We start from the raw sequence: 17,615 nt of genomic DNA on the forward strand, positions 1-17,615 counted from the left end.
CTATCAATTTTATCATCATTTTTTCAGCAAGTAAAGATGGTGGAAGCAGATTCAGTTGTACCATTACTTGCCATCATGATAGAGATTTATAGTCCACAAGGTAATCTGTGACGTTCAGACACCAAGCCTGTTGGGATACTTTTCTCTTTTTTTTTTCCTCCATAAATGGGCATCTTTTGGATAATATATTTATGGCTAATACAATACAAAAGAACCCACAACTTTTCAGACTTGGCTCCACCTTATTTAAAGTTCTTAAGTCAAATTGAAATGACCATAATAAGCCTTGTGTTACTTTTACGTAAGTCATTTATTGGTACCCATTGCTTCCTCAAGTATAGAACATCAAGATTTTCAAATCTAAATACATATTACTTAACAGAACTGAGATACATATATATTTATTACTTGGTATAAAATTTTAAAGGTGAGCAAGAAGGTTAAGTAATGTCTTATGCACTGTATTCACCTTCAATTAAGGAAGATTAAATTGCGGAAATTGTATCCAAAATGGTTCTATTGTATTGCGGAAATCTTGAAGATTGAGGAATTGTTGGATGGCATATGATTGTGAGTACATAGTGAAGAATCGAGACATCAAATCTTTATATCTACATCAAGCAATCTCTTTTCTTCTCAAACTTTATTAACGCCCTATTGCTTCTTTTTCTTTTTTGCCTTTTTGTATACAACAATGGAGTAGATGGGCATGAAAACGTTTTTGCATATGTACCTTTCTCTTCAAAGCCAAGATATATACTGTACCCATACTTCCTTCTTGAATCTCCCTTCTCCTGCACTCAAAGTAACATATTCAGAACCATCTGTTTATCGCTTTTGCACACAAATACAGATTTGCACCTAACACTCCATTTATATATATATTTTAACATTGCACTGAACAACCAAAACACCAATTGCTTCAAGGCCTTTTATGCTAGCTAGCAACACAACCGCCCTATCTCTTCAACAATAATCATAAAAAGAATATATATATATAATACCATCTTCCAACTAACACAAGAAATGGGGAATAATTTGACCGCGTAGAAGAAGCCTAAAGCTACTAAAAAAAAAAATGATATATATGTAAGAGATGTTAAGAAGCTCAGCTTGACCAACTTTATGGTAATTAGTTCTCTGGTGACAAGTATATATTATGTAAATAAAGCACCTTCACCAAATTAGGAGCTGAATTTAGTAGCATGCACATGCATAAAATATTACCCATAAATACCACATTATCGCTAAAAAGGTAGGATGGTTGGTAAATATGCAAGCTTAATTTGATCTAAATGGGGTCCCTGAAGGCCATATGCAATATCAAATTATGCTGTGAAGGGAAGAAGGCAAACAGCATTTTTTTTATGGAGCCACTCAGCCAGCAGACACTGCCCTACAAACAGAAAGTTCAATGCTGAAGACAACCCACAAAGGATTCAAAACTGATTTGCTCTAATTCTTTCCTAAACCTTGCTAGAGGCTCTTTCCCCTCCATCCCTTAGCTGTCTCCTTTCTTTGTATTTTTTCTTGGAAAGAAAAAGAAAATCGTTTCCTTTAACATTGATGGAACTAAAATACATAAGCAAAAAGTTAATCCCAGTCCGTCCAAGAAACATTCAGCTAAAGCATGCTAACTCCTTGTAAAAAGATTCATAAAATAATAGGATCCGTGACAAGCAGAATTATGGATAAAATTTTTTGTCATGCAATGGGACAAATTTAGTACATAATTAGACAACTGATGCATCATGTCATGGGTCATTCTTCTTCTATTTCTTTTTTCCCTTAACATCTTATATGTTATCTTCTGTGATTTTAACGTGGATGGCTGTTATCAATATTTCTTCGTTCCCGCAAGGAGTTCTGTCTTTGAGTGGCAGTTTAAGATTTTGAAACTTTAATCCTTGCATTTATTCTAGTGTTAATTAATTGTTCAGAAAAATATACTTTTTCTTTTCTTAAAGAAATATATTTATAAATGGTCAACATCTTTCCTGTTTTTCTTTTGCAATATCGTTTTGACAGGAGCATCTTTTGGGGTTTTTGTTTATCTTACTTGGGTATCCACCACCACACACACAACAGCGACCTTGAAAAAAGTCAATTAAAAGCAATAAGGAAAGCACTAATTCATTAATCAAGTCTAACTAGAAAATTGTGGGTTCTTACTATAATGTTATAAGAAAACCATTAAATAAAGATTAGATGTTTCCACTTGTTATAGAACAAATATAATAAAGTTATTATATATGTTTAGGCTCTACAAAAGAAGCTTATTACAGATGAGAAAAGCAAGGGAAAAGAGTAGCCTGTGAGAAGTGGATGTGTAGGCTCATCTCTCCATCCACTTGTTATTAGGAAGGTGACTGCTACCTCAAGGCATCCAACAAAGGGGTCTTCACATGGTGGGGTTTGTGTCATTTCTATACCCAGAGAATTGAAAGCTACTCATTTTTATTTATTTTCTCTTTTCACCTAATACAATGAGACTTCTTATTAAGGGGTGGTCCATCTTGCCTTTATCTCTTCCCTTTCTTCTTCCTTCTCTTACCAGCAGAGTTTATGCATAATTAAATGCCAAAGTTTTAGCTAAATGTTAAAACATGTAAATTGCCTTGTCATCATATGTTTCTCTAGTGTAAATCTTTTATGAATTAATTAATCTTATATGGAGAAAGCTAAAATATTGCAACATTGGATAATATATATAATATTTTGTTATGGAACGTGAATACATTAAACCTTGACTCTAAATCCATTTCATTATTTTATAGAAATTGATTCTTTATGTTAAAAGAGTTAGATGGTTTCTCCTTTGGTCATACTGCATTTGATTTTCTTATTTATTTATTTATTTATTTATTGATGAATGGATTTTTGACCTTGATTTTTATTTATAAATTTTTGAAGAAAAAGATTATTAGTAGTATCTAAAGATATTGTTGAGAGGAGTAAACAGGTTTTGGTAATCTGACAACATAGTATGATGAAAGAAACAGTTACCTAATAACTCCCTCCCACTGTACAGTAGTAGGAAGAGAATTAGGAATACATTTGTCTGGGTATCTCTATTATTTTTATCAAACTTGGAAAAGTTTTTGTATTTTTCAACAGGCAAAGACAACTAATGCGCTAAGGGAAGGACTAGTGGCAGCAGCTAGTACCAATGTGCCATTATGTAACCTATCCATTTCCTCAGCAAATAATAATAACAGAAGAAAATCCTCTATCTTTTCCTATGCCTTTTCTGAGGAAAGAACCACAGGCAGCAGCAGTCTCAGTAGATAAATAAAACAAAACATGGCCAGTAGAGAAAGTAAATGCACATATTGAGCTAAACTATGAGCACCCTGTACCTCATTTGCCCAATTCCTTTTCCTTTACTTCAATTGCCCTTTAACCATTCTTCCAACTTTTAACAGATTAACAAACCATTTTTAATACCAAAACTGCCCTTCAAGGTCAGTCATGTAAATGTACCATTTTCTCCAATCTAATTCAGTTGCTGCAAGTCAGAAGATAATTGCAGATGATAATAGATATAGCTAACATGGCCTGTACCTCTGTTTCTCTCTTTCTCTTTCTTCTCTCCATGTAAAAAATCGTTCCTTTTGGATTCTCTTCTTGTAGGTACCCTATGGGTTCGTTTCAAAATCTTTAATAAAACACAAAAGAAAAAAAAAAGAAATGGGACAAGAAAATCCAATACAAGAACAGAGCTGCTCTTCAGAGTCTTACAGTCTTAAGCAAGCTATTGAGGCTGTATCTTCTTTAATCTCCTTTTCTCATGGAATTAGAGTTTTTGCAGTGAAATGGCAAATGTTGAGAAACAAGCTAGAAGAGCTTAACTCGAGCCTAATCGCCATCGAAAACTGTGATTCCAGCGGAAACCCAATACTTTCAGGTCACATAACTGCCATAATAATCGCCTCCAACAACTGCTATGATCTTGCTCGAAGATGTGTGGATCTTTCATACAGTGGCAAGCTTTTGATGCAGAGTGATATATATGCAATGGCTGCAAAGTTTGACGGACTTGTAAAGAATCTATCAGGTATTTGCGCTGCAGGTGTTTTGACTCAAGGTTTTGCCATTGTTGTGTCTAAGCCTGGAGCCAATTCTTGCAAAGAAGATATCAGATTTTATGTCAGGGATCTATTGACAAGAATGAAGATTGGTGACACAGAAATGAAGAAGCAAGCTTTGGTCAATTTGTATGAGGTTGTTATAGAAGATGAGAGGTATGCTAAAGTCATTCTTGAAATTGATGGCATTGTTCATATTTTGGTTAATCTTCTCGACTCGCCTGAGGTGGAAATTCAAGAACAGGCTGCTAAGGTTGTTTCTATCATTTCTGGGTTTGATTCTTGCAAGTCTGTATTGATTGGATCTGGGGTTATAGGGTCTTCTGTTAAGGTCTTAGAAATTGGTAGTGTATCGGGAAAAGAGGCTGCTGCTAGAAGCTTACAGAAATTGACTGAGAATTCTGATAATGCTTGGTCAGTCTCAGCTCATGGTGGTGTTACAGCACTATTAAAAATTTGTGCTAATGTTGATTCTAGAGGTGAACTCATTGGTCCAGCTTGTGGGGTATTGAGAAATCTTGTTGGTGTTGAAGAAATAAAAAGATTTATGATTGAAGAAGGTGCTGTTACAAAATTTATAAGGCTTGCGAGGTCAAGAGATGAATCTGTTCAGATAAGTTCAATTGAATTCCTTCAAAATATTGCTTTTGGGGATGAATCCATTAGGCAATTGATAGTTAGAGAAGGAGGGATTCGAACACTAGTACATGTCCTCGATCCAAAAATTGCATCGACTTGCAAATCTAGAGAGATTGCATTGAGAGCAATTGAGAGTTTATGCTTCTCTTCAGCAAATTGTATTAGTACATTGATAAGCTATGGCTTTATTGAGATGCTGCTTTTCTTTCTTCGAAATGGAGATGTTTCAGTTCAAGAATTAGCATTAAAGGTGGCATTTAGGCTATGTGGAAAATCAGAGGAAGCTAAGAAGGCAATGGGAGATGCTGGTTTTATGTCTGAGTATGTTAAATTTCTTGATGCAAAATCGTTTGAAGTTAGAGAAATGGCATCTGAGGCATTAACTAGCATGCTTTCAGTACCTAAAAATCGAAAGAGGTTCGTGCAAGATGATCGAAATATTGGATTTCTTCTTCAGTTGCTTGATCAAGAAGAGGCAAATTCAGGTAATAATAAAACGTTTTTGATATCTATATTGATGTCATTAACAAGTAGCAATAGTGGAAGAAGAAAGATCGTCAATTCAGGTTATTTGAAGAACCTTGAGAAACTTGCAGAAGCTGAAGTTTCTGATGCTAAAAGACTTGTCAGAAAGCTATCTACAAATAGATTCCGCAGCATGTTGAGTGGATTATGGCATTCTTGAATGTAACATCTTACTTTCTTAGCTTCTTTCTCACTGTAAATTTACTAAGTGGTTTTATAAAGTTACATAAGTTGGTCTCAGAGTTTTGCACTTTGTTTCTCATTCTCAACCCCAAGTATGAGAATCTCCTCTCCTCTTCAGTTTTCCTCAAGTTCTAGCTTCTGCAAAACCGGCTTTAGAGCAGCTTTCTGCTTATTTTGTAATTGTAAGTAAAATTAATTTGTAGTGAAAAGTTGTTGTAGATTCTTCACAAAATATTCTGTGTAGTTGATTCCAGTTATAGTTGCATAATTAATGGAATAAAACTCAAAAGCAGAATGCAACCGGAGTTATATAATTAACTTAATGGAGTTAAGAGGATAATACAAAATAGGCATTTTGTATGCATTTGTGAAGGGTGCTAGCACATGGGAAATCCATGAAAACGCTGAGGGGCATGTGAATAGTGGCAATCAAGCTTTCGTCTGTCTACCATTAATGGACACTAAAGACAGTGATAGATGAAGTTTCTTGCTGTATTTGCTTGTCTGTTAGCCTTCCATGTCTCTTTGCTATGGCAGTTTCCTATAATCTTAATAATAGGACATGTTTTTGATGTTTTTGTCCTATGCTTACAATATGCCATAATTGTTATTTCCATAGTTAAGTATCTCAATCATCTCTCTCTAATCCAAGATTATCACAGCTTACCCACTTCAGAGTATGTGATTACTACTAATAAACTAATGGAGGGGCTGCTTTTGAATGAACTGGAGACATAAAATTGGTACAGCATTATTAACTCTAAAGAATTAGGTTGAGCTTAATATGCTCTAATACTAAAGGCCTAATTATTGTAGGGCATGCATATAGAAGTGATATTTTTGGAGTGGACCACTGAAACCTGGCTTTGATTCTTGACAGGTTGTTAGAGCTAAGAACCAAAACATTAAAATCTCACATGCAACCACACTTTCTGCTGTGAAAATTGAATGAATTCTCGATGCATTAGTTTGGGGCTGGGACAGTTCATATGAATAATCTCATCTTCCTCATTTCAAGGCAAAACCATTATTATAACTGTGGAAAATTGCTGGCTGACGAAACAGTTCTTTACTTGCACAGTATATTCAAAACCTACGAGGCAAATTGAATGAATAAGTAGGCCTGTCTAAAAACTGTAGATGGGCCTATGTTCATTAATTTGACAGATTGCAGTTGGGCTAAAGTTAAGACCAAGAAAACAGTTGGGTCCAATAGCTAAACACTTAAACAAGCTATCATTGGTTTTGTTGCCAAACTGGCCATGATTGTATTCACCAGATATTTTAGGAGGTAAATAGGCGTAAGAATTTAACTTTTGATATTTTACATTCCAAGACATGTTCAATTTCAACCTTGACATATTATTACTTTCACCATCAACATTTATCTGGATTTTTGACAGTGAAAATAGTACTATAATCAAGTTAATTAAAGTAAAACTTTCATTAATGAAATTAAAAGCTTTGCAAAAAAGAAAGTATCTGTGGTCTAAGACCCATGATTTCAACTCCTAGAAAAACCTTTAAATGCTTAAGGTCTTTAGCCATGGATTCATTGCCTCTGCAGTAAAGATTAAAGAGCTTCAATAAGAATCTGAGCAGGCTAAATACTAAGAGAGTGTTTGGATAACATAGAAGCCTATGGGCGAATGGAACAAATCACTCATGGGCCTCGCTCAAAGCTCTTAGGGCGTAGCCTTCTATATAGTGGTCAGTGCTGTCCTGGTTTACCATTTAAAATCTATTTTTGTACAATGGATAATAAACTAATCCATGATTCTTTATTTCTAATTCTTTTCACTATTTATACACGCATATCATATCATTATCATATCATATGATGATCTAAAGGTGAGAAATTTGACTTAGTTGAGCTTTCATTTTTACCTTTCTTTTCGAATCTCATGATGAAGATATCATCGGCCTGCCTGTGTTGCTGCTGGGCCTGCAGAAGAAATGAGATGGCTACTAAACACAACTTTTCTTTTAAAATTATTAGAAGGCGTGGACTAAATAATAGAGAAGAATTATTTTCATTAAAAGATGGTAAAACTTTATCATTGCTGATGGATAATGTACTCAATTTTCACAAGTTTTTGATTTGCAACATTGATGAGGTTGTGAGTGAAAATTAGTAAAGTTTCCAAGGACCTACTTTACTATGCTTTTGCGGATAGCGGTTGGATCAATTTACTAATTTGATTATCTTTCATTATTTGCCCTTGCTATAGGGAGACTTTCCAGCCCAAGTCAATGGTCTTCAGAAAGAAAAAAAAGAGAAAAAGAGGGGCTCAAATTTTTCATTCACATAATAATATGAACCACAACGTAAACCAAAGAAGAAAATATAGAGGCAGTTGCAATTGCAGAAAGTGGAGTGAGAGCACAGTCCACTTAAGCTGCGGCCACTTGATGAATTGTCAAAAAGATTGATCATTTTATGGGGCGACAATTTGACATGGTTTCCTGGTGTCAGCTTCAAATTGAGATTTACATCACAATTCTGAAATCTTGTGGATGCCAAAACGAGCTTAAAAGATAATAATCATGAATCCTGAAGTGGAGCAGTACACATAAAGCCACTGATTTATTCTACTAAAAATTATGAGGGTAGTAATTATTTGTGGTACCTAAATTGTCTCCTGAAGTAGAGCAGTACACAAAACGAGCGTCCATCTCAAGATTTCCATCAATTCTTTGCCTTCTCCAATCATCCGAACTAGGTATTGGCGGCAGATTCTTGATTCCCACTAAAGTTTAGCATTTGATACTGTGTTGTAATTTTCTTTTATTTTAATAATACAATTTTTGGTATTTACGAGGAATTGTCTCATGTAATAAGACATGACTGATGCTCTCCATATTGTCTTATCTGTTATCTGCAGTTTTAAATAGAGTCTCCTAATTTCTTCCATTCTGTATTGCAAATTGCTCCCTGAGTTCTTCAATTTGTAAACTAGCAACTCAGAAAGTCATACATGGCATGTCATATCCAATTTTTGACAAGTACAGTTGTTCAATTTACTATGTTTTAAAAGAATGGTTCAATGCTTTTTGCTTATTTAATGTAACAATGGATCCTGAAATCTTAATCTTGTGGTCCAGTCCAGGTCTAAAATATCCTTATGTACAAATGATCCCTAAGGACCACAGACCATTCACCATATGAAACTCTCCTTAGTGCTTGGATGATATATTATGAACCGTACACACAACAGCTTCAACTGTTGTGTCAAACACATTTCCACAACAACTACCTAGTTAAGTTGCATATGATCACAAGCCCTAAGGAAAAGAAAGGAGAAAAAAAAAAAAAAGTGAGAGGGGAAAGGAAACAAAAAAGATCATAAGATTATGTAAACTTTTAATGTGACATGAATTGGTGATTCTAAATGGATTTGCCTGTCAGAAAATTGCAACTTGCTAGTCTATAATTAATTTTTCTGTTTGAAAAAAAGAAGGAGAAATACCAGCTGCCATTAATTAGTGGACACCCTCAATCAATGCCCTAAACATGGGAAAGCTGTGACTGAGTTTAGATATTGGAAAATGATTTGGCGATGATGATATGTACACCTTTCATTTGTCAGATTTCATTATCGACTGGTGAAAATATTCTCAAATGTAGAAGGAAAAAACATACTAAATTAGAATAAATTGTGGTATTGGTTATCCATTTATCATTGATAAATATGGGCTGATTACATAGTATCTTTTAACTGGGTATTCACATGTATCAGGATGGGGCTATTTCATTTTTTTATTAAAGGGGTAATTATATTTCTAACTAGTCTCCTCTTCTCATAAGAACTTGTCTTTTATATGATACTTGTAATTCATTTCTGATTACACTTTTTAAAAAAAGAAAAAAAGAAAAAAGAAAAAACAACTTGTGCATGACACAAATAATTTATGCTTCTTGTTTGATTCAAAATTTAGCATCTTGCCCACTTGCTAGTTTCATGTAGAATCTTATATAAAAGTCATTATCTGCCAGCGCAAGCCAAAAAGAAAAAAGAAAAAAAAAACTTGAATTAGGGTAAAAGATAAAACAAAAACCCCACTCTTCAATACATTACTAGAGCTAACCTACTTCAATATTCAATACACAGTCGTAGTCAGTTGAAGAAGACCAAACAAGCAAATAGAGTTACCAGTCAAATTAATTAATCTCAAGCAAGATCAAGGAAGCTGCTCCTAAAGGGGAAATTTAAGAAATATGGTCCACTTCATAAATGAGCATAGTGTTAAGGTCTTCTACACGGGCCTCCTCTCCTATACCTTTGCTTAATTCTTTTCTGTATTGTCAATTTGAAGTATATATCAACAACCCATGTTGTATAATTTCTTGAATTCAGTTATTGGTCACATTTCCTCAAAAATCTAGTGATGAGCCAGAATTGGCCATTATTTTCATTTCCTTTTAGACGCCCTACATTTAGGTTTCATAAATCTAATCTAGTCACGGTTATCCCTCTAAACTCTACTCATTCAATTGCGCAATTGGATAATGAAAATGGGTGATTTGTAATTTAAATACTCTGATGATTATTCAGGCAATAGCTTATTCGTCAATAGATCATAGGAATAATATCGACATAATTATACTCCTTAGAATACGAGTAAGGTGCATTCAGTCACAGCATGTAACTGAATCTCAAGCCATGGTATATCTTGTTGCATGATGGGATTTGGGTTGGATATCAAAAAGGGTTTTCTTTTTTTCGAAAAAAGAAATTGAGATTTGGGTTCTTGAATTAGCAATCCTAGTTGCTAGAACCCAACCATCACTGACTCTACTGTTTGGGAATTTTGTGTACTATTAATTAAATAAGCTGTATGATTCGACTGAATGATACATATCTCAGCTGCTATAAGTAAACTGCTATGCTCAAAAACAAAATAATGGTCCTTACTCTAATACCTACATCTTAAGCATTAATAGAAGGTCAAAAATAAGAAAGCGAAAAAATGGTTTACAGTTATTGTCGTGCCAAAAACATTGAAACAAAGAATCCAATTCAGATATTGATTGGCTACATCAAGAAGTTAAAGCTATAAGTAAAATAAATATGAATAATGTTTAGCTTTTTGGGTTTTAATCCTTACATTGAACATCTAAGAAATAATATATTGGTTAAGAATAAACAAGAAAAAAAAGAGAAAAAAACGACCTTTAAGGTGGAGTTGTAGAAAAAACTAAGAAGTCATTGCTGTTGCTTGTTTTCCTCCGAAACAGGAAAAAAGCAAATTAATTCACACCACAAATGACTCATCTGTTTGAACATGCATGTAGCTCTTATCCTGCGAAGAAAGTGACACCCTTTTTAAATAAATATAAACCACAATTGTATATAATCCCATGGAACATTTAAATAATGACACCCATTTGCATGTTTTTTTATAACTTATAATACTCATATTTAAAAAGAAAAAAGAAGAAACTTCAAATCAATCATCATAAAACGGTCTGATTTAATTTATTTTTTTATATTGTTTAAAGGAAATAATGGAAGTCACAAATATTGTGTGCGTCCAACGGCTTTAAAATTAAAACTGAGAGTGTATTGGGGAAGAATTTCAAAATTAATTAGTTGAGATAGGCCAACTAGCTGAAGCTGCAAATTGAGACGTAATCCCATGTGTAGAAACAACAAAAAAAGCTTTCTTCGTTCTTATGCGTGATTGTGAAATGAAAAAGATCTCACGTGTTGTTGATTTTATTGGATTCAAAGGATCGATCCACTATCTTTAATTGGTGCATAATTATATAATTGTTACTTTTTTATAAGAAAGAAAGGAAAAGAAAAAACAAAACATGTCCAGGAAATTAAGAAAGACATGCACACACCGCAAAGCCATAAAATCAATTTCAAGTATGACAGCTGAGATCATGTGAAGGGTTAAGTCATCTTATTCGTGGTGCATTCTCCTCTTGGAATTGGAGGTTTGGACAACTATAAAATTATACATTCATCTGTCATCTTCTTTTCCAAGCTCTTGATTAGCTATATAGATAAGATATATTTAATATTTCTGACCAATATGACCACGTAACAATTTAAAAGGATCTGGACTTTCCCATTGAGGATCTCACAGAATATTACTGAAGACTTATTTGCTACTGTGTATCAATGGCTATTTATTAATTTTTTTTCAAATATAACTGTTGAAACATGAAGGTCAACCTTAATATTGGTTAGAAAACAAGTTAATTGAGGCACCTAGAAAATTGATTATCAACGTTTACCCGATTTTGAGTATATACAAATGTAGACAATATACTAGGAACTTCAATTGAATTATTTATAATGCAAGTAGTTATAATTGTTATAATATGTCATCAAATAAATAAATAAATAATTATGAATCATTCAGTCTGACTACAATTTGATTGAAGACGTGAGAAATAAAATTAAATAATATAGGTCAACCAGGAATATCAATAATGATTACTAAAGAAAACATCCATAAGGGTTGTTTTTATTTTCTCTGTATTCAAAAGAAGAAGGACAGAGAATGCTTGAATATTCAAAGGCTTAGTTGGGTGGGGGGGGGGGGGGGGGGTCCTTGTCCTGCGTCCTATAATCAGCCATGGTTTAGGCTAAGAAGAACGGGGACAGACTGACAGTCAACTCTTATCTTTTGCATGTATGTATATTTGTTATTGATTGACTTAGAAGGGTTCATATATAAATATACACATGGAGGTTTCTCTGGTATTAAAATTTATCAACAAACACGGTCTTGCCGTTGTAATTAACTAGTATGTCTTTCTACGTAGTTTCTAATGAATAAGAAAGAGAAGAAGGAAGGTAAATATCACCGCTATATATATATATCGATGGAAGCTTATCTTATCTGTGGTTTGACCCTGGCAGCATCAGCTTCATTAACTGTTATGATCTGTAAATAAATTCTTTTTCTTAGAGGGAAAGGGACGTTTCCAAAGTCTACAGACAATGGGGAAGTGGCCGCCAAGGAGTGGGGAAATGGGAGCCTCCAATGGCTGTGGATCAGTGTGGACAAAACCTCTCTCTCTCTCTATTAGATCTTTTAATGGCATTCATCACCATTTTTCTTGATATGGTCCGTATGGAGAAACCGGATTTTGAGTATGTTCATTAATTCCTTATAATATTAATAACCCACAAGTTTATCCATAACATTAAGATTTGCATTCACCGCCCCTTCATTGTGCATGGCAGCTGGAATGCTGCTTGCATTTATTGTAATTTCCATTGCCATCAATTCCTATTAATCTCTTTTCAAATTAATTAAATTAATTACCCATTTGGTTCCAAATCAAAAATAAAGATAAAAATAATTATATTTTATTATATATTATTTAACACTATATACAATAATCAAATTTATTTACTATCAGCACTAATATTAATACTGAATTTATAATTACTATATAATTACATATAAAAACTAGTATTTATATAAATGACAAGTGATCATTTCACTTATATAATTATTTGTAATTGATTTAATTTAATTTTTATAATAAATTTTGTTCATTCATTAAAAGAAAAGGAGGAATAAATAATTCTTATTTATAGATAATTAAATTATAGTTTCACGGTAGTCTTTAATAAATTTAATATTAGTAATAGAATTACTTATTTTTTTCTCAACTACTAAATGTATTAATAGATATTTTAATAAATATAATCTATTTATAATATTAGTTTTTATAATAAAATTATAAAATATATTTTAAAATTTTAAAATAATTAGATAAATTTATTAAAAAAATAGGTCGATAATTAGGCCATTTGTCATAGGATATTTATATAATTAGACTTTTAAAAAAATCTTAAAACTTGAATATAGTTTTTGAAATAATAATTTTTATTTCCTTAAATAAGAAGGACGCAAGCAAGAATTCCATAATTTTGAAAACGTGTACATAAATAAAAATCAATACGTAAGTATGACGACACGAAGTAAAAGCAAGTGGCAGTGATGAACTACAGTAGACGCGTTTTCAAAGTATAAAAAGGAGAAAACTACAGTAGACGCAGTGTACAATCAGCAAAAGCGTAATGTATGAATGTGGCGAATCAGACTTCGTGCATACACGTGTGAACAATGCCAAATGGTATCCCCAATTCAATTAACCAAATGGCGAGGGGGACCCATCCAATCTGTTTTAGGTAATCAAGGATAGCGCTACACTTTTTTGGGTGATCTAATGTGCGATTGGGATGCATTTTGGAAAAGAAAATACTTTTGTTTATGAAAAGAAAACAGAGTTATATCATTTCACAATATGTGGAGAAATGAAATGGATTTTACCAGCCAACCAATTTTCAAGGTCCAAACTAAAGATGATTTAGGTTAATTTGTTAGGTTGTTGCAAATTTTCAAGTAAGAAAGTACAATGCATATGACCCTTTTCACACGTATGTTAAACAGATGGGAGTTGTGGGTCTTTGGTTCTTTTGGACGAACATGCATTGCTACACTAGCCGAGTCTTGCTCTCGGTTTGAACACGGATTCCAGAGTGGCTCGGTTCGTTCACTTGACTAAAATGGTTCACTTCCCAATCATGACAACTGCACAGGAGTCGAATACTAAAAGAGAAAACCCAAATACGGTTACTTGGGTACCATAAGAATTATTGATTTGTATCAATAATTAATTGAATGGCATCATAAATTAGTTTTCAAAATGTACTCTTCTTTTTTGAAATTTCACCAAATATATTGAGATCAAGACACCTTTTTGAAGTTATAAAAAAAAAAAAAAACTTAAACATTGGTAATTGGTAAATGAGAGGTATATTATTGTTAGTGTTATTATTGACATTAAAAAAGAAAGTGGATAAAAGAATAAAAATGAAAAATGGGTATCTTTAAAAGATTATTTAAAAAAAATCCAAATAATTTCGATTTAGAATGTTTAAGCTAGTAATAGGGACCTTTTATTTTTTATTTTTTATTTTTTTTACTTGTAAGTGGGGCTTTATCAATAGAATATCATATATAATATTACATAACTGGAAGTTTTATATGTTCAAATGATTTATTTTTTTCAAAAGAAATAAAGAAAAAGGAAAAAAGGGGCCCAACAAATATGGAAGTGAAGTTAAATTGATTTTATTCTATCTAGAATATTACCCATTTTTTTGTTTGTTAATATCTCTTTTGCTTTTGAGTTGATTCACTTTCTTTTGCCTTGCTTTTTGTCAACAAGAAGGTTCCTTGAAATGTTTGTTCTTTGCTTTTGCTAAAGCAATAAAAATACCATATCCAAGTAGATAATAAAAGGGTAGTGTCAGTCATTTTATCATCTTCCACCTGTGCATTTCTTTCAGGAATTGAAAAGTTAAAAATTAAACCATTATTATGATTAGACTTCAAACTCCTAAAATGGAGAACATCTAAAAAATGAATAAATGAATTTGAGATATTGTTAAAGTATAAAAGTAACAAAATTACTAAATTGGTTTATAGTCATTTTATTTAAAAAGCTGGTCAGTAATACTTTTAAAAATCTGTGTATATGAAATTAGACCATTAAATTAAAAGCATTAATGTGTGCTGACATGTGAGCTGGAGACAAAATTTTAGGGCTCACATGTTGCAACAGAGAGTTAGGAAGACATGTTAAGAACTTGCTTCATGAGAATGTTTTCTTTTCTCCTATAACAGTTTTAATCTTCATCCATTTTTTCCTTTCTTCCATGGCGGAAAAGAAAAAAGAGAAGGAGGAATCAGTCATTTGCTCTCCTTGTAATTATCAAATCGATGGTAATTTAAAATTTAATTAAGGAAACTAAACATGTGATTTAATAGTAAGATCAAGGCGTGGGGTAAAACTAAAGAATAATAATTATGTTACTGTAAATTCCTAAACAGTCTTGATTTGGAATTAAGTGGCTCTAATTTCCTCGTTTGGTTCTTCAAACATGCTTTAATTATCAACCAGATAAGCCCGCGGTTTATTTAAGAAAAACAATATTATAAATAAGATTCTTTGCAAATGACCCATCTATTAGATTAGCGTACTAAATTTGCTACTTTATTCTTGGTTTTTCTCTCAAATTGCATCATTAAAAAGTGTCTTTCTTCATCTTCTTCTTCTTAAAATGAAAATAATGGAAATTACATTTTTATATTTTTACAGTTTAATGAATTATTACGTGTTGGATAATTATAAATTTAAGCTCTAAGTGAAAGTTGATATGGGTTTCATACAGCCATTATTCTGAAGTTGATAGGCGGGGCTGTTCATATGATTAAAATGGCTAATTTTAGGCATGGCGTGGATTAGAGAAACAAAATAGAGCATAAGACTTTCAATTGTCATATAAAAAATAAAAACTCTATTGTTTGTAGATTTTGCAATGGATGATGGGTAGGGATGCCTACGGTTTAGGCATTTCGGGTATCTGATTCGATCCATCTCCAATTTGATAAAACAAATTAATATAAATGTATGAATTAGAGTTGAATTTAAATTAATATTATCTCAATTATATTATAAAATTCAAAGTAAACACATCAAATGGACATCCGTGCTGTTAACTAATAAGAACTTTGTAATTATCGATATATACGCTAATAGAAGTTCTTAATTTACTTACACATGGCTTAATCGAATTTCTTAGTTTAATAAACTAAAATGGTTAGATGTGCAGAATTTAACTTAATCAATATTATTTTAGGTATTATAAATTTTGATTCCTAATCACAATTATGAAAATGGGAAATTAGCAAAAGTAGTATATATTAGAGAATCTAGTACGAGTATTAGACTAGTTAGTTTATTTAATCCAACAATTATATCATTTTAGCATGCCAAAATCCTAAAAACACAGTTTACCATTAATTTTTTATTTTGATTTTTATATTAGAGAATCTAATGTGTTGTTGCAAAATCAATGAGAACAATGACATATGAACTTCTGTCTCCTTGATATTGTCATAATATAGAGCACGACAAAAACTCACATTCTCGTAAAAAAGAAAAGGAAAATCTTATATATATATAAATTCGAACTTTTCAGTTAGGTAAAAAATGGTTAAATTATTCAAGGTTGTGACATTTTTTTTATAGTACAGATTTGGTTCAATATTTAAATCATAAGGGGAGAATTTTTACCCGTACCTCCGATTGTCTACACATAAGCAAATTACATGAATGGACCGTCAAATAAATATTTACTAAAAATTCGGAAGTTCTTGCAATCCAGCTCAAATAAATAAATAGGAATTAAAAAAAAAATAGAAAAATAGAAAAAAGCGAATTCAGTTGAGAGTCTATTTTCAGCGTTCATCGCCGTCCTGCTAGTTTAGGAAAAATTTGATACAGGGACATAAGAAGCTGTTTTGGAAACTATAATAACTATAAATTGAAGACAATAACGCCCCTCGCGTTTGACATCAACTACAAAATTGCCATTCTTAATGAAAAATGCATAAATAATGGTTTAATTCTCACTATTTATAAATAATAAAATAATTTCGATAAAAAAGGTGCATGCCAATGCCATTATCTTGGGATCACATGGTATAAAAACTTTTAATGTAAAGTGCTTGAAAATCACGTTATTTGGTATAACTAGAAGCATAGCATAGCAAGACTGGACGTTCCCACAACATTATCCAAACATCGATAAGGTTTTTATAAATTAGGTGAAAAGGCAAATTGTTGTCTACTCAGCCAGGATGAGTATTATCTAACGTGTAATTATACTCTTCTTCACAATTTCCTAATTAAGACAACTATTAATGTAATTCGGTATTAAATAAAAAAATTTCAAGTGAAATGGTGCTTAATTTTTCTTTCTAATTATGTTACAAACTATGAAAATTCTTGGAAATACATGTCCCCCACAGACACCACTTGATGAGTATTAAAACTTAGAATTTGTAGGACCATCTAACGGTTGATAGCTGAGGAGACTTTAGAACTAAGTGAATTTTACTCTAAAAATATGTTTTTTTTTTTAATATTACATATTAAATAAATTGATTTTACAATAAGATATTAATTATGACAGCTCAACTTTTCTTTTTCCTTTTCCCACATGATTATTGTTCAAGAAAATGAAAGATGAGAGAATTTCCCTCTATATATAGACGAGCCATGCTTCCCCAAAATCTCTATCTTATGTCTTCGTCTTCCTCTTCACTTTTAAAACTGCATTCTTTGTTTTCATT

General features: G+C 32.2%; 1 protein-coding gene across 1 annotated transcript; it reads left to right on the top strand.

Annotated features, from left to right (window-relative positions):
• The first annotated feature begins 3,184 nt into the window (after positions 1–3,184).
• On the top strand, positions 3,185–5,492 carry LOC8275365. Its single transcript, XM_002524642.4, has one exon. The coding sequence runs from the start codon at positions 3,691–3,693 to the stop codon at positions 5,410–5,412; it is 1,722 nt and encodes a 573-aa protein (XP_002524688.1). The 5' UTR covers positions 3,185–3,690; the 3' UTR covers positions 5,413–5,492.
• Positions 5,493–17,615: the final 12,123 nt, after the last annotated feature.

This window comes from Ricinus communis, chromosome 5 (assembly GCF_019578655.1).
Source record: "Ricinus communis isolate WT05 ecotype wild-type chromosome 5, ASM1957865v1, whole genome shotgun sequence".
NCBI classification, from domain to species: Eukaryota; Viridiplantae; Streptophyta; class Magnoliopsida; order Malpighiales; family Euphorbiaceae; genus Ricinus; species Ricinus communis.

Coding starts and splice junctions, on each gene's coding strand:
- LOC8275365 (XM_002524642.4), top strand. CDS start 3,691: ATGGGACAAGAAAATCCAATACAAGAACAGAGCTGCTCTTCAGAGTCT.